Raw genomic sequence first — 17,938 nt, 5'->3', positions numbered from 1 at the left:
AGGATCAAACGAGTTATCTGTGAAAACCTCTTGCAAAGTTTTGGCAAATACCGGTGCTATGCAATTTTCAGAATATATTCAGGAAAATCTTTAAGCTTTCTGAAGAACTGGTGTCCTGCGCAGTCTCACCCCCCGCCCCCCCAATAATGAAAGTGGGTGGGCGCTCCTCCCGGATTGAGGCTACGTCTTTCGCTCCTTTTGTCTTTTAGTCGGACCAGAACTGTCATGGCGCCTTCAAGAGAGAGGGAAGGCCTTCCTTTCACCCAGCAGAATCATCGGGAGCACCTGGGCTGGACGGAGGGGTGGACAGAGAGACCAGCCGCAGTTGAGATCGAAGACACCGAAGCCTCCGAGAGGTGTCAGCCGGACAGGCTCAAGGGGAGGAGACCGGGTTGAAGACTATGCCAGCGAGCTACCGTCTTCCCAGGGCACCGCCCATCTTGGCCGCCTTATCCAATGGAAACCCAACGGCAGTGCGGCACCGCCCATCTGTTGGTCGGGACGCCGCGAGGGCGGGGCCCGCAGTTCGGTTGCGCTGCGGAGCGCAGCTGTGAGGGAGTCTCTCTGGTCCGCGGCCCCGAACCCGAGCTGGAGCTGAAGCGCAGGCTGCGGGGAGCGGAGTCGGGAGGTGAGCGCCGAGGGGAAAGAGCGGGAGGAAGGGGTTCGGCGAGAGGACGTAAGGGTCGGTCTTCGCTGCCCGGGGCGCTGGGACCCGGGCAGGCGGGTGTCTGGTGGCGGCTCTGCTCGCTCGGCGGCTCAGGCCCGGCCCCGCCCGCCGGAGCCGAGGGGCAGCCCCGGCCCCACAGTCTCTGCCGGGCCCGCCCGGCCTTCCCTGAGTGGCGGCGACCCGGAATTCTGCCGGTGTGGGGCGCGAGGCCCTGGCGTTCGTGTCGAACTGGGGCTGACGAGAGGCGGGGCCGGCGGCGGGGGCGGTGGTGGCGGGCCCCGGCCTGCGGAAGCGTAGCGTCGGGCCGCGCCTGCTGGCGGAGGCCGGCGCGCCCGACTGCGCGGGGGCGTGGCCTGCGCCCCTGACGGCGCCGCGGGGCAGGCCTTTGATGAGGTGGCGGCCGGTGGCTCTCGGGCCTGTGGGGTTGCCGGCGCTCCCTTGCAGACTGCGGGCAGAGCGACCTGTTGGAGCGTGAATTGGTCCCCTGCGCTTGCTTGGCGTCTGACCGGACAGTCCTGTCGGTCCCGGAGGCCCTTTGGTCTGGTCGGGGTGAGGGTAGCTCAGAGGCCCGGGGCCTGCGAGCTGTTGCCGAGGAGTTGAAATGCAGAGGGGCTGCAGCCCAAAAAATAAAAGTCTCCGAGAAAAACTTTGCGCGACGATCTACCTACAGTGCTCAGAAGTGAACACAGTTTTCTCGGGGTTGCTGGAGGCGGCGAGGAGAATCCCTTGTAGGGGCGTAAATGATCTTTTCCGTATGTGATCTTTTAAACCTCTGAACGACCCTGAGATGAAAATCCCAGCGTTACAAAGGTTTCTTCATCAGGAGGGGAAGTGCTGGGGGATCTTGGGCGGTACCTTCATTTGCCTGCAGGGGAAAGGTTGGGGAGGGAGAAGACGAGCACATTCCAAGGATGTGTCTGCGACTGGAAAAGGCTTGGCTGCTTTTGTAGCGTTTTGTGGATTAATTGTCTGTGCCCTGAGTCCAGAGGTTTCCTTAGAGCCCATTGGTTATAGGCTTCCTGTATTAGAACTCCACTGGTATTTCCTATTGTAATCTCGCTGGAAATTTTACTTAGCTGTTCAGATTCAAGATGCATTCTATAAATATAGCTGTTCTAGGAAGTAATCATTTGAACTTTCTTACCATTTTCTTAGTTACTTTTCAGGGGAAGAAAAAAGGAAAATGATTTCCAACTCGTTTTCTGGTAGATTACTAAGACAGGTAGTAGCTTTCTTGGCTGGTTGAATAAACTTTACGAATAAACAGGGGAAGAATATCTTGCCAGATTTTCTCTGTAGTGCGTTGTGGTTCTCTGGTATTTACTAGAATGTCATCTAGTAAGAATCTCCTGATTTGGGTTAAACACAGTGTGGGCTGAGGATGGAGATGGGCAGAAGGGGTATCCAAGACTGCTAAAATGAGGGCTTTTGGAAAGATTGGTGTTGATCAGAGGCTTCTGTATTCTGAATTTAGAGGAGGAAATCTACTTTCCAGAATGTCACTTTCATACTGGAGCACTCCTTCAAGCCCAGCACACAACAGGTTTTAACTCCTTCACAGCCTTTGTTCTTAGAGATTTGGAATACCATTCAGCGGTTGTCCTGAGACTGGACAAGTTAGCGACATTTAGCTTTTGAGAATTTTTTCTTCCAAGTAGCCATGTGCCTTGAAAAAAATATTCTACTATTTCCTGTAACTGCTATGTCTTGAGTTATTTGTTCTTTTTAAAAATTTTTTTTCTTTTTAAGATTTTATCCATTTATTTGAGAGAGGGAGAGCAAGCTTGTGTGCATGAGGGGGTGGAGGGGCAGAGGGAGAAGCTGATTCCAGGTTCATCCCAGGACCCCAGGATCATGACCTGATCCAAGACGGACGCTTAACTGACTGAGCCACCCAGGTGCCCCTTGAGTTATTTGTTTAAGGGAATATCTCTGTCAGATCTAGTATCCCAGAGGGTGGAGCTTTGAGCTATGTGAATGAAATGAGAGCTGGAAGCTGAAAGTCGTAGATCTGTTTAAATTTGTGGCTCCACGAATGTGGGCATCTCATTTATTTTATTCACTATTGTATCTCAAGTACCTAGCCCAGTGCTTGGCCTACAGTGAGTGCTTAATAAACATTTGTTGAATGAGTGAATGAAAAAAAATGTTGCTAACCAATACCCTTGCACACTCACATCACGGGCAAGGTGAGGTTATCAGGGATGAAGTCACTAACCACTGCCAGTCACCTGGCCCAAGGGTAGCCTCAGCATGGGCTGACAGACTTGATCTCTGTATAGGAGGGCTGGCTAGGGAATGCCAGAATTCTAGTGGAATAAATTAGCTGAGGGTTTCAGCCGGATAAATTTGCTGAGAGTGCTATAGGTCCAGCCTTAGGGCTGAATCAGTGGAACATTTTGGGGTCTGGAGTCATCTGTTCTGAACAGGGCCCATGTAGCTTAGTTCTTGAGCACAGTGAAAATAGAGGCAGGCGAGGATTCAAAGGGAAGGCTGTTGGGTGAGTATTGCTGAGAAGGAGTGATATCTGTCCCTGATTTGGCTGTTCATTTGGACCTTACTAATGGGGGTTGTATTGTCATAAATCTTAGGAGGTTTGCCACTCCTGGTGGGTTATCTTCAACCAAGATAAATTCCCTTCTGTAGACTAAGTAGTTAATGTTTCAGTTTTCAGACTGGACTAATTTGATTTTGAATTTAAAGGAATTAAGGGAGGTGTATTTTTTTTTCTTTTTAACTGCAGATGAGGTTATATTTTTTTAATCAAATATCTTCTTGCTTTCCTTTTTTTTTTTTTTTAAAGATTATTTATTTATTTGACGGGGAGAGAGAGAGAGAGGCAGCGAGAGAGGGAACACAAGCAGGGGGAGTGGGAGAGAAAGAAGCAGGCTCCCAGCGGAGGAGCCTGATGTGGGGCTTGATCCCAGCATGCCAGGATCACACCCTGAGCCGAAGGCAGACGCTTAACGACTGAGCCACCCAGGTGCCCCCAGATGAGGTTATTAGGATTAATGGTGAAGCCCAGTGTGGGGCTTGAACTTACGACCCTGAGATCAAGACCTCAGTTGAGATCAAGAGCTGGATGTTTAACTGACGAGCCACCCAGGTGCCCCAGAATTAAATCTTTATAGGTCTATCCTGACCCTTTCTGCCTTCTTCCTCCATCCTTTCTCCACCAATGCAGGCCTGAGTGTTCATTCCAGCATGTCGGAGGGGGAGTCCCAGACAGTAGTCAGCAGTGGCTCAGACCCAAAGGTAGAATCCTCATCCTCAGCTCCTGGCCTGACATCAGTGTCACCTCCTGTGACCTCCACGACCTCAGCTGCTTCCCCAGAGGAAGAGGAAGAGAGTGAAGATGAGTCTGAGATCTTGGAAGAGTCACCATGTGGGCGGTGGCAGAAGAGGCGAGAAGAGGTAAGGTGGTGGTAGTGTCACTCTTGGGGGAGTGAATTCTAAGTGCGGAGTGGAAGGGGAAAGTCTCAAAGGGGCAGACCAAACTTTAACAGATAGATCAGAGCCTAGGAGAGAATGAACATATGGAGTATTAAAATGGAGGGTTTATAAGGTAGCTTTAATAATTCCTTTCCATTTTAGGTGAATCAACGGAATGTACCAGGTATTGACAGTGCATACCTGGCCATGGATACAGAGGAGGGTGTAGAGGTTGTGTGGAATGAGGTCCAGTTCTCTGAGCGCAAGAACTACAAGCTGCAGGAGGTAGGTAATGGTGAAAGGATATAGCCTGTGGGGTGTTAGACTGCAGGTGTTATGAAACAAGGTGAAACCAGAGAAGGAGACAGACCATAAGAGACTCTTAATCTTAGGAAACAAACTGAGGGTTGCTGGAGGGGAGGGGGGTTGGGGGATGGGGTGGTTGGGTGATGGACATTGGGGAGGATATATGTTGTGAGCGCTGGGTGTTATGTAAGATTGGTGAATCACAGACCTGTTCCCCTGAAACAAATAATACGTTGTAAGTTAATTAATTGAATGTATATTTAAAAAAAGCATGCAGGTGTTAAAGAGGAATTGGTGTTGAGAAGCTGATTAGGAGGAGAGTGTGTTGGGGTTAGATCATTTCTGGGGAGGGATAAGGAATGGCTTTTCAGGATTACAGTGATTTCTGAACCCTGTTATCCCACTCTCTCCCCTGCTCTCAGGAAAAAGTCCGTGCTGTGTTTGATAATCTGATTCAGTTGGAACATCTCAACATTGTTAAGTTTCACAAGTATTGGGCTGACATTAAAGAGAACAAGGCCAGGGTAAGAAGTTTTTCTTGAGCTTACCCCAAACAGACTAGCTACATTTATTGTTCTTTTTACATTCAGAGATGAAAATAAGGTACTTTTGAAACAAAACTGGAATCAGCTGTTGTGGAGAGAAGAGAGTAGGGCTTTGCCTATGACCTATGCCTTTTGTCTGGTGATGGACAGGGCAGAAATGAGCAAACTTCTGTTTCCTTCCCATAGCTCTTATTCTTCAGTAGTTTTTTTTTTTTTCATCCTTTTAAATCTGAGGAAGTGGTGCTAACAACAAAAGGAGGGAAACTTAAAACAACCATCACCACCAGCCTTCCAAATATAATATATATCTGGTATGCATGTCATCAGGTAGGGGATCATTTCTACTCTAAGGCCTTATTTGAGCGCTTTGCCTCTCCAGGTCATTTTTATCACAGAATACATGTCATCTGGGAGTCTTAAGCAATTTCTGAAGAAGACCAAAAAGAACCACAAGACTATGAATGAAAAGGTATGGAGGGAGAACAGATGAGGCTTTAGGCTGGTTTGGGGGTTTTAAAAAAATTATATTAATCAGGAAGCTAATCAGGAAGGGATGGAGGGGAACTAGTTAGAGGGTTAAGAGAGGGGATTATTGCTGACCCTTTGATCAAACTGTTCCAGGCTTGGAAGCGCTGGTGCACGCAAATCCTGTCTGCCCTTAGGTAAGTAGGATCTGGTTAGTGTTTTTCCCCAAACAGATTTTAGAGTACTTCGCTGCTGTTCTTTTCTGCCACTGCCCACTTTTTTTTGAGTCCTATACTGTCAAAATTAGGTCCCTAATTTTGGTCTTTTAAAGGGTCCATTCTAATGCCCTAACCACGGTACTATCTCCCACCTCTTTCTCCTAGTGCTTATCCAGCTATTTAACTCATCAGGCATAATGGAGATTCAGAGTGTGGGGATTATCTTTGTGGTGACCAGCAGGAGACCAGGCCCTTGCTCCTCTTAACCCTTGGGTTCCCCCTGCCCTTAATTTCCCAGTGGCCCCTCTAACAGCCCAGTGCCCCCACAGCTACCTGCACTCCTGTGACCCCCCCATCATCCATGGGAACCTGACCTGTGACACCATCTTCATCCAGCACAACGGACTCATCAAGATTGGCTCTGGTGAGGGGAGGGAGAGGTTCTGGGCCTGGGAGCCTCGGGAATTTGGGAACCATGGGGGTAAGATGAAAGGAGTGGGGAGAGTAGAGCAAAATTCTGAGGTGTGGGCTGGTGGTAAGAGATAGGACTTTGCTAGCAGTCATTCATAGGGAGAAGCCAGTCAATTAAGGAGTAGGGTCTAATCTTATACCTTTTTTGGAGGGAAGCAGGTTAATCCAGAGATCTTGGTAGGAGGTTGGGAAAGGGCAAGAGATGGGTCTAAGGTCTGACTTGAGCCCCTGGGGCCAGACCCTATCAAAGGAGGTTCCAGGCTGTGCCTGCTGTGAGTGCTTTCATTTGCCGTGTATCTGTGTGCAGTGTATAACATTTCTGTGTGCCGTGTCTGTGTGTGGTTTGTGTGTCCATTTGTCTGGGGCTTGGCTGCTCCATCGCTCACAACTTTTCTCTGTTTTCCTCCCTCCCGCTTACGGGCTGCTCTGTTCCCAACAGTCTTTCATAGGATTTTTGCTAATGGTGAGAGCTCCCTGTTGCCCCACTTGGGGCTCTGTTTGTGCTCCCTCTGCTCCCCTTTGCGGCTGCGCAGTGCATGCAGTCGTGGGAGCGAGCCCTGTTACCCTACCTCCCCTGCCTACTTATCCCTGCTTGGCTTCTCCCTAACAACCCTCCACCTGCTTGCCCTTCCATAACTTGCTTGTTTCCTATGGATTCTGCCTGGCTGGCCATTTATGTCCTGGATTCTTATTTCCCTTCATCGTCAGGCTGGTTCCTTAAATCATACTGTGCTCCCAGACTCTCTGTGATTTGTAGTCATTGTTTACGATCTGAGTGAGTCCAAACTGGGCCCGGCCCTGGTTCCTCGTTCAGGCCTGTGGCAGCAATGGTGAGGAATAAGGGAGTAGAGCAGGAGTCTAAAATTTTGATGGATTAAATGTGAGACTGATTCAAGGGTATTGGTTCAACTTTGAGTTGTTTTTCAGTTTCAGTCGGCAAAGGTGGGTAAGAAGGAGGCTATCTAGTTGGTTGTATTGTTAATCCTTCTTACCCTTTTTTTATCCAAGTTTCTGAGATCTTTAATTGTCCCAGATTAGGAAGAGCTGCCTAAGTTTTTATGCTATTTGCAGGGTGGCTGAAAGAACTAGACCAAACATTTAGATATTCCTGAGCTTTGGGGAAGGTGAGCAGATCACAAGCAAAAGTTTTTCCTTAGCCTCCACTGCTTCTTGGCCAGCTCAAGGACCCTTATATACCTATTAGTTGAGTGTGGAGTGTTTGTTGCTACTGAATTAGGGACCTTAAATGAGAAGCAGTAGACCCAAGAAAGGGGAAGTAGGTGGTGTTCATGTTTAGTTGTGGCTCAAGATGGGAAAAGGACGGGTTTGCGCCTTGAGGGTTAGAGTCTTTAGGAGAGAATTTGGCTTTTGGGGACCTCTCTCTGGAGTGAGACTATGCTTTGTTGATGGTGGTCAGATTGTGGGTATCTCCCCTACTCCCAGTGGCTCCTGACACTATCAACAATCATGTGAAGACTTGTCGGGAAGAGCAGAAGAATCTACACTTCTTTGCACCAGAGTATGGAGGTGAGGCGCCAGTTTCTCTGCCCTCTCCGTGTTCCCGGGTTTCCACCTTATAACCTGACGCCCAGAGATAATAGAACTGAAACTTCTAGTTCTCTGCTGGCATACAAAAAGTTTTTAAAAGGCATTTCTGCCACTCCCTGCCCCCATCCTCTGATTCACCAAAGCCTCCTCTGTTTTCCCTAGAAGTCACTAATGTGACAACAGCAGTGGACATCTACTCCTTTGGCATGTGTGCACTGGAGGTGAGGAAACCACAAGCTGTGGTGATGGAAAGGGGTCAAGTTAGAAGATGGAAGGGGGAAATGGAGGAAGGACAAGTAAGGTCTTGAGGGGGTGATTCTGGAGCACTGAGTTCTGAAGTTTCTATTGGTCTTTTCTGTTCCCCTGCAGATGGCAGTGCTGGAGATTCAAGGCAATGGAGAGTCCTCATATGTGCCACAGGAAGCTATCAGCAGTGCCATCCAGCTTCTAGAAGACCCATTACAGAGGGTAAGAATCTTCTGGATCACTCCCTCAACAGACTTTGAAATGTCTTTGGGTTTTTCTTCCTTTTTACTTGGAATATGCTCTCTTCTAAGAGCAAGAAAACAGAAAGCAGAAAGGACAGGCAAAAGCAGTGAATACCTGAATATTTCCCTAGGTGGCATCTACCTTGTTTTTTGTATACACACACAGGTTGGGGGTAAAGGTTGTGTGTTAATTTAGGTGTGTCTACCTGGAGGTAAACTAATTTAATGGTTACCTCAGGTAACTGGTATATGCTCTCAGACAACCATCTTGATATTTTTAACAAATTGATCAGTTGGAATTAAATCCGTCATTTGGGGTTTTATATTTATATAGTTTTAAGTAGGGAAAGTGCCCTGAAATAACGAGCTAGGATTTAAAGGGTATAAGGTTATGAATCAGTAGATTATAGTAAATAGACTATAGGAAGGTCCAACAAGGATAGTTTGTAACTCATTAGACAATGTCCTGAGGCTAGTGTGGAGTAAATTTCTAGTTCACCGTTAGGTTGGGGCATTCAACTGACAGATTAGGTTTATCACGTTCTTGGCCTTCACGTTTGTAAGGAGGAAAAGAAAAGCAGGTTAGGAGCGCCTGGGTGGCGCATTCGTTAAGCATCTGCCTTCGGCTCAGGGAGTGATCCCGGCGTTGTGGGATCGAGCCCCACATCAGGCTCCTTCGCTATGAGCCTGCTTCTTCCTCTCCCACTCCCTCTGCTTATGTTCCCTCTCTCGCTGGCTGTCTCTCTCTCTGTCAAATAAATAAAATGCTTTAAAAGAAAAGCAGGTTAATTGTCATGGGACCTATGGGAGGTGGGAAAGGGCGGGGGTGTGTGTGGAGGAAGCTTGGGGAAAGCCAGTGAACTTCATAAATGATTGTAGGAGACAAAGGAAATTGTGGTAGTAGGCTTGGGAAATAAAAAGATGGCTTATACTGTTGACCACAACAGGTAGGTTTGGGAACAGAGAAGGTAACTTTGATGAGGGTCAGAGAGGAAGGTAGGCAGTGAAGGTGGGCTGTTAAAGCACAGAAGTAGAAAATTGGGGAAAAAAATTCAGAAGTTTGAATAGTAAAAAAAAAAAAAAAAAAAAGAGCTCGTGGTTGAAGAGTGAGTAGAAAAACAATTAAAACCGGAAAAACAGTGAAGTATACCTTTCATATACTTTAGAGTCTTCTCTATATACCTTAGAGTCTTCAAAGCCCTTTCAAATACATGTGACAGTTTACTCCGTCAACCAGTGAAGACTGCCTAGTATTTACGAAGCCTGTGCTAAGTATAATGAGTGATGAAGTATCATGATGAACACAGTGGCCTGGTTGCCAGATGCCCGCTCTACTTCCTCATTCCCTTTTCTAGGAGTTCATTCAAAAGTGCCTGCATTCTGAGCCTGCTCGCAGACCAACAGCCAGAGAACTTCTGTTCCACCCAGCACTGTTTGAAGTGCCCTCGCTCAAACTCCTTGCTGCCCACTGCATTGTGGGACACCAACGTGAGTCCCCTTGGCCCTGCTAGGAATTATCTTCCTCTCTGGAGCGTCACTAACAATGCTCTCTTTCCTTTTCCACTTCCATAGAATTCTTTACCCCCCAGAACCCCTGGGCTTTCCATGACATTAATCTGACTATCCCTCTGTAACTTTCCATTCCATCATGTCCTCCAGACATGATCCCAGAGAATGCTCTGGAAGAGATCACCAAAAACATGGATACCAGTGCTGTCCTGGCTGAAATCCCTGCAGGACCAGGAAGGGAACCAGTTCAGACTTTGTGAGTAACTGAGAGGGTCTGAAAAGGACAGATTTGTTACTACCACCGAGGGTTCTATCAACTGTCCATTCTTTGGGAATTGTTGAATCTGCTGTTTTGCTTATTTCCTTCCTTTCACTTTCTTTCTTTTCTCTTGCAGGTACTCTCAGTCACCAGCTCTCGAATTGGATAAATTCCTTGAAGATGTCAGGTGAGAGAAGGGTGAGAGGAAAGGCTTGCTTGAGGAAGTGGGGTGGGTGTCCTGAGGCATTCACAGAGCCCATGTGACCTGTTTGATCTTGCTCTAGGAATGGCATCTACCCCTTGACAGCCTTTGGGCTACCTCGGCCCCAGCAGCCGCAGCAGGAGGAGGTGACGTCACCTGTTGTGCCCCCCTCTGTCAAGACTCCAACACCTGAACCAGCTGAGGTGGAGACCCGCAAGGTGGGGCTATGTGCGTGTGGAGGTCTCTCTGGTCATGGTGGAAGGAAAAGGAGGACACGTCAAATAAGGCTTTGTCCTTTAGAGAAAAGAATGTGTTTCTGCTTTCTACAAGCTTGTCCTGTGGGCTGGAAAGTCTTCCAGCTGTTGGGGGCTTTTTGTTGCCTGGCAGTACTACTGTGGTGACCCTCTGTGGTGACCCTCTGCGTGCCCTCTCCCTAGGTGGTGCTGATGCAGTGCAACATCGAGTCAGTGGAGGAGGGAGTCAAACACCATGTAAGGCTCGGGGCCAGGACTGCACAGGGCTGGGTGGTAGGGGTGGAGAAGAGGCGCCTCATTTTCTGACCGTCCTCTTCTCCAGCTGACGCTTCTTCTGAAGCTGGAGGACAAACTCAACCGGCACCTGAGCTGTGACCTGATGCCAAGTGAGTCTCTCCTTCCCCTCAGAGGAGGAGAGTCTGAGTCTTATCTGTGAGGGACATTCTTAGGGGTGGGGAAGAAGGTTACAAGGCGTCAACACATTGACACACACAGAACAAATGTCTTAGTTCCTAAAACTGGAGGGTAGACCTGACAGTTTTGTTCGTATCGTTCTTTGCCAACTGGGCCGACTGGACTGGGGCTGTTGGAAGGGCTCTGGGCCCCTTCCTCCCACACTGTGCTCACCATCTCCCTTTTCTCTGTTAGATGAGAACATCCCCGAGTTGGCAGCCGAGCTGGTGCAGCTGGGCTTCATTAGCGAGGTGAGCTTTCTGCCTTCAGCCGCCCTGGCCGCTCTGTTCTGCTCTGGCCCTGTCTCACCCAGCTCTTCTCCCCCAGGCTGACCAGAGCCGACTGACTTCTCTGCTAGAGGAGACCCTGAACAAGTTCAATTTTGCCAGGAACAGCACCCTCAACTCAGCCGCTGTCACCGTTTCCTCTTAGAGCTCACTTGGGCCAGGCCCCTAATCAGAGCTGTGGCCGTCACTAGACGCGCGACAGTCTTCCTGCCCTCTCCCCCCAGTCAGTATTACCCTGTGAAGCCCCTTCTCTCCTTTATTATTCAGGAGGGCTTTGGGGCTCCCTGGTTCTGAGCATCACCCTCCCCCTTCTCTTCCTCCCCTCTGCACTTTGTTTACTTGTTTTGCACAGACGTGGGCCTGGGCCTTCTCAGCAGCCGCCTTCTAGTTGGGGGCTAGTAGCTGATCAGCCGGCTCCCGCCCAGCCTGTGTGGAAAGGAGGCCCACGGGCACTGGGGGAGCTGAATTCTACAATCCCGCTGGGGCGGACGGGGCGGGAGAGAAGGGTGGTGCTGCAGTGGTGGCCCTGGGGGGCCATTCGATTTGCCTCAGTTGCTGCTGTAATAAAAGTCTACTTTTTGCTAAAAGCGTCGTGTGTGTGTGCGCCTTACCCGCTAGGGGGCGCGGGCTCGGAGCCCCGCCCGGGACGCGCGCGGGGCTGGGCCTTCAGGTGGCGAGCGGGCGGGCGGGCGGAACCGGCCGAGAGAGCGCGGGCGGCGTCGGGGCCAGGTAGAGCTGCCCTGCGGCGGGGCGCGCGGAAGGCCGCCTTACCCGCTAGGGGGCGCGGGCTCGGAGCCCCGCCCGGGACGCGCGCGGGGCTGGGCCTTCAGGTGGCCCGCCCCACCGCCACTGGTTCACCAGGGGCGGCCGCGAGGGGCCCTGGGCTTCCTTTCCCGGCTCAGGCCTGCCCCTCCCCCCCGTGCTTTGCAGACGCGGCCCGCGGCCCCCGGCGGCTTATGCGTGTGGGCCTCGCGCTGATCCTGGTGGGCCACGTGAACCTGCTCTTGGGGGCCGTGCTGCACGGCACAGTCTTGCGACACGTGGCCAATNGAGGAGCCTCAACTAGAGAAACCAAGGTGTCTCATCAGTGGGATAGTCAGCCGCGCGCGCGCAGCTGCTCACCCTGACTTTCTGTCCCCGCCAGCACTGGGCCCTGCTGGCAGTAGCTTTGGTGAACTTGCTCTTGTCTGCCGCCTGCTCCCTGGGCCTCCTCCTTGCTGTGTCACTCACTGTGGCCAACGGTGGCCGCCGCCTTATTGCTGACTGCCATCCAGGACTGCTAGATCCTTTACTACCGCTGGACCAGGGGCCTGGACGGGTTGACTGCCCGTTTGACCCCACAAGAATCTATGTGAGTGTGCGCACTTCTCGGCCTTTTTGCAGTCTACAGGGCCTTGGCCCTGCCCTTTCAGCCACCCCTACTTGCCACTCCTGTCCTGCTCCCTCTCATTACCCCACCTTCCCTCTTCACCTTTTAGGATACAGCCTTGGCTCTCTGGATCCCTTCCTTGCTCATGTCTGCAGCGGAGGCTGCTCTGTCTGGTTACTGCTGTGTGGCTGCACTCAGCCTGCGTGGGGTTGGGCCCTGCAGGAAGGAAGGGCTTCAGGAGCAGGTAAGGAAGATGAATAGGAAGGGCTCATTCAGCACGGGCTGGCTGTGTTGAAGAGGGGGCTGAACTGTATAATTCAGGGCAGGAGTACTAACTCCATCCTCCCCTACAGCTAGAGGAACTGACAGAGGTTGAACTTCCTAAGTGTAAAAGACAGGAAAACGAGCAGCTACTGGATCAGAATCAAGAAATGCACGCATCACAGAAAAGCTGGGCTGAGGACAGGTAATCTGTGAGGACTGGGGCCTGGGAAAGGGTGGAGGCAGGGAACCACTCTTAGGACTGCGTCAAGTCGTTTGCTGTGCTGCTTGCCCTCTGACCCACGTTCTCCCTTCTGTGGAGCAGGTGCTGATCCAGAGGCTCAGTCCACAGCGGTGACATAAACCCCAAGATGACATAAACAGTTGTAATAAAAGAATTCCTTTCTTCTTCTTGATGAGGATTCCTTTTGGGGGGGAAAAGGGCACTAGGCTGATGTTGGGGATGACTTTGATCAAAAGAACACTGGTCTCCATTACCTATAAGACTTTAATGAGGGAGGGAATCCAGTAACTCTTCCCTGAGCCCTGCCAGTTACTGAAAGGAAAAGCTGGTGCTAGGTAGCCCTCCACACCACTGACTAATGAATTTCAGCACATCCTGGCACACTGGACTGTGGGAAGTCTGTGGACAAACAGAAGAACAAGAGAGGAAGTCAGTGCTAAGGAAAAGCATTCCTTCTCTAAAGAAAATCAACCCCATCCTAGTAGGGAGAGCAGAGTTCAGGGCCTGCACCTGCCTTCTTGACATCCCACCCACCTTTCTAGTGGTTTCTTATTTCCCTTCAGTGCTGCTCTCCCTGCCCCCACCCTCCAAGTCTCCCTCTCTAACCTTGATAGCCATAAGGAACTTATTCCAGTTGTCCTTATTAGCTGCCTTCCCTGGCCGCTTAAATTCAATTTTGTTCCTCAGAATGGGGTATCCTGTGGGGGAAGAAAAAAAGATGAACATTTGAAGGGGAAAAACCGAGAGCAATTTCGGAGTAAAATACTCCCTTGATCCTGCTGTTTTCCCTTCCTTTCCACCCACCACAGAATGTGGGGTGCTGTAGGGTTCTGCACCTGTAATGAGGCAGGGCAGTGCCCGAACTCCAGTGCTCGCTGCCACCAGGGAAGCTTCGTAGGCACCGCGCTCATCCCGAGGCAGAACTTGCTCCAGCCGCTGGTCCATTGAGACTGTGAGTACCCAGTCTCGAACCTCTTCCCTCTGAGCCTCCTGGGAAGGACAGAAGGAGCAACAGCTTCACGCAGGGCAGGGCGAGTGGAAGGTGGTGAGTTGGGAGGCTTACTAAACTGTCATCCTGTGCATCGTCTTTTACCCATACGTGATCTTCCTTGGGTGGGGTTCATGGTCACCAGCTTAGTTTTCTTTTTTCTCTGCTTCTACTTTCACTGAAGGAATAGTGAGGGCTGAGGCCCTTCCAAAGATGTTGCCAGCTGATTCCCATTACAAAGGTTAGGAGGACCGTGATAAAGTGTTCTCCATTCACAACGCCCTCACACTGGTGAGGCCTTCCCCCTTCTCCAATCTTGTGCTCTTACCGGTACGTGCTGCTTGGCTGGGAGTGGCACCTCAAAGGGAATGTCTGTATCCTGAAAGTCAGAGTGGTCAAGGGCATCCAGAGTCCCTTCTTCAATTGCCTGCGGCAGAGTGGGCAGCCATGAGATAGACACAGCTCGTGACAGGCAAAACTCCCACCCTCTGGGCACAACTTCTCTACTTACATCAGTCAGATCCAAAAAGCGGTTGAGGAAGATGAATGCCATGTTCTCCCAGCCAACTGCCTGCAACAGAGAAAAGTTGCAAGTGGGAGTGAGCAGCTGGGCTTGGATGCTGCTTTTCCAGGATGCAGGGGGAAGAATCCAGGAAGACACATGAAAATGGTGTCCTCCATAATATCAGCCCCGGAAGACAGTGGAAACGGTATCTATGACATCAGCCCCACTCGGCTTTGCTCCACCTGAGCAGACAGGATATTCTGCCTTCCAACTTTTGATTTCCCTGTGTCCTTGGCCACACCCTTCCTTGTCCCAGCTCACCTTGGCAGCAGTGCCTGCTTCATAGAAGGCCTTGTCTGCAGGCAGGAGCTGGGTGTGGCGTAAGAGCGAAACAGAAAGCCTGGCAGCCACAGTTTCCTATAGGTTAAAGTCAAAGCATTATGATCCTGGCACTAGCGACTGAGCTACCAGACCAGTGATTTTATAACTCAGGCAGCCACAGAACCAGAAAACCAGTAATCCGTATTACGTCACTCTGGATCTCAAGCAGCTGTAGGTCTTAGCTAATCTTTTTCATTTGCACAAGAGAACGAGGCCTAGATTATTTCTATCATTCAAGTACACACAGTAAAGTTACAATATGCAATCACAAATAAGCCAAAGGGGTGTGTATATTGTAAGAGATGAATACAGAAGTTGTGGGATTTGAATGTTTAAGTATAATGAGGCTGGAGCTATGTGGGCAGAGGGCCCTAAGAAGGTCAGTGGAGGAGTCCAGGAAGAAAACCACCTCAGGGAGGGTTAAAGATTTGTCTAATAGAAGAGAGGCTAGGAAAGAAGTGGATCAAGCTTGAGAATCGAACTTGAATTCATTCAACTTCATACATTGGAAGACGTGTCCTAAGGCTGAATGCTCCTCCCCCACATCTCACCAGCTGTTTGACACTCTGGGCGGCCGAGCGAGTGGCATAGTAATGAGCAATCAGCAGCATCGTCTCAAACTCCTCATGGGCTGGAGAGTTTGCCTCACTGGACCTCACCAGGTTTTCACACTAGAGCAGGAAAAGAGCACAGCGTGGGTCAGGGATTGGAGGAGTGCCCGAGAGCTCATGGCCATCTGGACAAAGGTGCAACCTGTCTGAAGGTAAATGTTTATGTGCCTGAAGACAGGAGGACAGGGACAGGTGGGGTAGCCCTGTCACTCTGTCATGGACCCGACTTCCTCACCAAGTTAAAGAGCACGTCCCGAAGATCAGCCCAGTTGTGATAGGCCTCAGCACTATTGGTCCCGGGTGAGCTCACCATGTCCGTGAAGATCCTTTTGTAGATGTTGAAGTTCTAGGGGTAGTGGGGAAAGGAGAGCTGAGTGAGAAGAGGTAACTAGAAGAGAGAGTGTATGTGGGGCCAAAGAGGAAACAGGCTGTAAGCATGAGTGTGGAGGAGCTAGGGGACAATGATGGAGAAAGTGTTGATCATTTTCAGGAAGAGAAAGAAGAGTAAGAAAATAACTTTCTTACAGTTGGTGGTCTGCGTGTGGACAGCTGTGCGAATGCAAATGCAGTCACAGCATTAATGGGTGATCTCCAGGGAGCTGGGGTGCTCAGATAGTGTTTAGTCTCTGAAGAAGGTTAGTAAGGCCCTAGAAGTGTGAGCAGGATTCATCTCTGAAAGACCGTGCCCTGTGTTAGCTAAGAGCAGGGGGAGGTTGCTGCATGTTTCCTCAAATGGTAAATCTTGAGAGGCTGTACATTTCAGAAGACGCTGGTGGGGGTCTCTGGGCATGACGCTCTCTAAAAGGATCTTTTGAGAAGACAGTTGCTGAGGGGATGGGTGGTTCTTGAGTAGAAGGTAAGAATTTCCTTGGGAAACAGTCACCCCAAGGAGCAAGCGGGTACCTGTGGGTTAGCAGGGGCTCCGTGCTGCACATACAGGGCTAGTGCTTGGCCGTAGCCACCCTCTCGGATCAGGTGAGTCGCATACAAAGCCACATACTTGTGCAGAATCTTGTAGTTCTGTCCCAGGGATGGAGGAAAAGCATGGGGAGGTTGGGATCAGTAAGACCAGGCAGTGAGGGTGGGGTGGTAACTTGAGGCCATGGATTTGTTTAGGAGGCAAAGGCCAATGCAAGTCAGGCCCAGCTAGGCCTCTGACTCCAGTTTCAAAAGGGTGGAAAACTGATCTCTTATGCTGGTGAGGGATCTCTGGGATTGGGCTTTGGAGGAAGTAAGAGAGATACAGCTCTGGGGCAAAGGGGAGCCAAGGGAAAATGTCCAAAGGAGCTAGGATGGGAGGAAGAGAGCAGTCAGTACCTGCTTGGTAGCCGTTTCAATGCACTTGTCCCACTGGCCCTGCTCCACATACAGGTCCAAAGCAGCCACCACATCCACACCCACCAGCTATGGGTCAGTGGAAAAGACAGAGTTAGGACAGAGATGATATGAGCGGGGAGAGGAGGGAGAATCCCTTGAGGCTCCATGCGTTCTGCCTCTTGCTAACTCTGCAAGTCTCACCGAGTCCACTTTGCCCTGGTTCTTGAGGAACTCTTTATAATGCTGGTCCACGTAGTCTTCATACCTGTGAAGATGTGCAGAGATTTAGCACTGCACTGTCCCGGGATGCACAACTTTCTCCTGAGAACTTCCTCCTTCTCTTTATAGAAGGAAGTAAGAGAATTTCCTGGAGAGAAGGGGTCAGGAGCTTACCGGGGATCTAATTCCTTGGCCACACGCTTAGCCTTGTTCCACTCCTCACCCTCAATGAAAGCATCGATGGCTTCCTTGACTAGATCCAGGTTCAGGTAGAGCTCTGCAGCCTGCACAGCGGGAAATCAGAGCCTGGAGACCATCTCTCCCCTATTACCAAAGAACTAACTCCTGGTCACACCTGCCAGGAAGCCCACCTCACATGCCCTCCTGGGTGTAGATGGCACTGTTCCACCCCTCTCCATGGAATCTATTTCTTTGCAGTCCCAGCACTCTACTTACTGCATTGTGCTTTCCAATTCCAATCAGCTGGGGTCCCACAGCCCGAACTACTTCCAGACTGCGTTGGGGAGGCAGAAACTTGATGGCGAGTTCAGCTGCCTGAGTGGCGGAACAGAAGATGACAATGGGTAGGAGACACACATACCACTGCACGTCCTCAGCCTTGTCTGTTTTTTCCCTTCAGTTGCCAACTTTCTCTCTTGCACTCTCCTTCACTTTCTACCCTCCTGGGCAAGGCCTGCCTCGTGGTCCCTCAGAGCCTTGAAATGACCATCGGTGGGCCTATCCATTCCTCTCAGCTCTTCTGTCAGACACTTGCTCTGCTGTCTGAGGTCATTGTGTTTGGTCCTGCCCCCCTCGGACAAACTGGTTGCTCAAGTTCTTTGTCACAGACAGAATCTTGGTAGTGTGATGTAGAGAAAGAAGGCATTCTGCAGCTATTTGTGTTGGGCGTTTCTGCACCTGTTTCTTCACCTGTAAGAG

The 17,938-nt window shown here is 50.4% G+C and overlaps 3 protein-coding genes across 5 annotated transcripts in view; 2 read left to right on the top strand and 1 right to left on the bottom strand.

Annotated features, from left to right (window-relative positions):
• The first annotated feature begins 476 nt into the window (after nucleotides 1-476).
• Nucleotides 477-11,691, top strand: NRBP1 (nuclear receptor binding protein 1). Of its 3 annotated transcripts, none has more exons than XM_002913763.4 (18): nucleotides 477-628; nucleotides 3,852-4,081; nucleotides 4,262-4,384; nucleotides 4,828-4,929; nucleotides 5,330-5,419; nucleotides 5,572-5,612; nucleotides 5,963-6,057; nucleotides 7,548-7,631; nucleotides 7,815-7,873; nucleotides 8,022-8,120; nucleotides 9,496-9,628; nucleotides 9,800-9,905; nucleotides 10,045-10,095; nucleotides 10,193-10,328; nucleotides 10,548-10,601; nucleotides 10,687-10,750; nucleotides 11,013-11,068; nucleotides 11,145-11,691. In XM_002913763.4, the coding sequence occupies exons 2-18, from the start codon at nucleotides 3,872-3,874 to the stop codon at nucleotides 11,247-11,249; spliced, it is 1,608 nt and encodes a 535-aa protein (XP_002913809.1). In that variant the 5' UTR covers nucleotides 477-628; nucleotides 3,852-3,871; the 3' UTR covers nucleotides 11,250-11,691. The 3 variants fall into 3 exon arrangements, with proteins under 3 accessions (XP_002913809.1, XP_034515624.1, XP_034515622.1); XM_034659731.1 differs by lacking the exon at nucleotides 477-628 and adding an exon at nucleotides 1,082-1,419; XM_034659733.1 differs by lacking the exon at nucleotides 10,687-10,750.
• A 204-nt stretch (nucleotides 11,692-11,895) lies between these two features.
• On the top strand, nucleotides 11,896-13,145 carry KRTCAP3 (keratinocyte associated protein 3; the record flags this gene model as incomplete). Its single annotated transcript, XM_034657300.1, is given in 5 exon segments — nucleotides 11,896-12,184; nucleotides 12,187-12,455; nucleotides 12,583-12,717; nucleotides 12,827-12,939; nucleotides 13,060-13,145. Coding segments are annotated over 5 exon segments (813 nt in total), but the record flags the coding sequence as incomplete, so codon positions are not given.
• A 79-nt stretch (nucleotides 13,146-13,224) lies between these two features.
• Nucleotides 13,225-17,938, bottom strand: part of IFT172 (intraflagellar transport 172) — a 33,173-nt gene continuing 28,459 nt past the window's right edge. Inside the window, exons 36-48 of the mRNA XM_011234734.3 lie at nucleotides 17,456-17,554; nucleotides 17,174-17,283; nucleotides 16,982-17,045; nucleotides 16,781-16,867; nucleotides 16,367-16,483; nucleotides 15,699-15,809; nucleotides 15,404-15,523; nucleotides 14,793-14,888; nucleotides 14,478-14,537; nucleotides 14,295-14,393; nucleotides 13,815-13,968; nucleotides 13,585-13,676; nucleotides 13,225-13,377 (exon numbers count right to left, since the gene is read on the bottom strand). Coding sequence (XP_011233036.1) covers nucleotides 13,288-13,377; nucleotides 13,585-13,676; nucleotides 13,815-13,968; nucleotides 14,295-14,393; nucleotides 14,478-14,537; nucleotides 14,793-14,888; nucleotides 15,404-15,523; nucleotides 15,699-15,809; nucleotides 16,367-16,483; nucleotides 16,781-16,867; nucleotides 16,982-17,045; nucleotides 17,174-17,283; nucleotides 17,456-17,554 — 1,299 coding nt within the window. The 3' untranslated portion in view covers nucleotides 13,225-13,287. The remainder of the gene's footprint in view (nucleotides 13,378-13,584; nucleotides 13,677-13,814; nucleotides 13,969-14,294; nucleotides 14,394-14,477; nucleotides 14,538-14,792; nucleotides 14,889-15,403; nucleotides 15,524-15,698; nucleotides 15,810-16,366; nucleotides 16,484-16,780; nucleotides 16,868-16,981; nucleotides 17,046-17,173; nucleotides 17,284-17,455; nucleotides 17,555-17,938) is intronic.

The sequence above is a fragment of the Ailuropoda melanoleuca genome, chromosome 4, assembly GCF_002007445.2.
Source record: "Ailuropoda melanoleuca isolate Jingjing chromosome 4, ASM200744v2, whole genome shotgun sequence".
Lineage (NCBI taxonomy): Eukaryota > Metazoa > Chordata > Mammalia > Carnivora > Ursidae > Ailuropoda > Ailuropoda melanoleuca.
The sequence above is the reverse complement of the archived record's forward strand: the minus strand, read 5'-3'. Positions and strand labels throughout refer to the sequence as shown.

Coding starts and splice junctions, on each gene's coding strand:
- NRBP1 (XM_034659731.1), top strand. CDS start 1,269: ATGCAGAGGGGCTGCAGCCCAAAAAATAAAAGTCTCCGAGAAAAACTT. Junction 7,874..8,021: donor TTGGCATGTGTGCACTGGAG/GTGAGGAAACCA, acceptor GTTCCCCTGCAG/ATGGCAGTGCTGGAGATTCA. Junction 9,629..9,799: donor CTGCATTGTGGGACACCAAC/GTGAGTCCCCTT, acceptor CATGTCCTCCAG/ACATGATCCCAGAGAATGCT.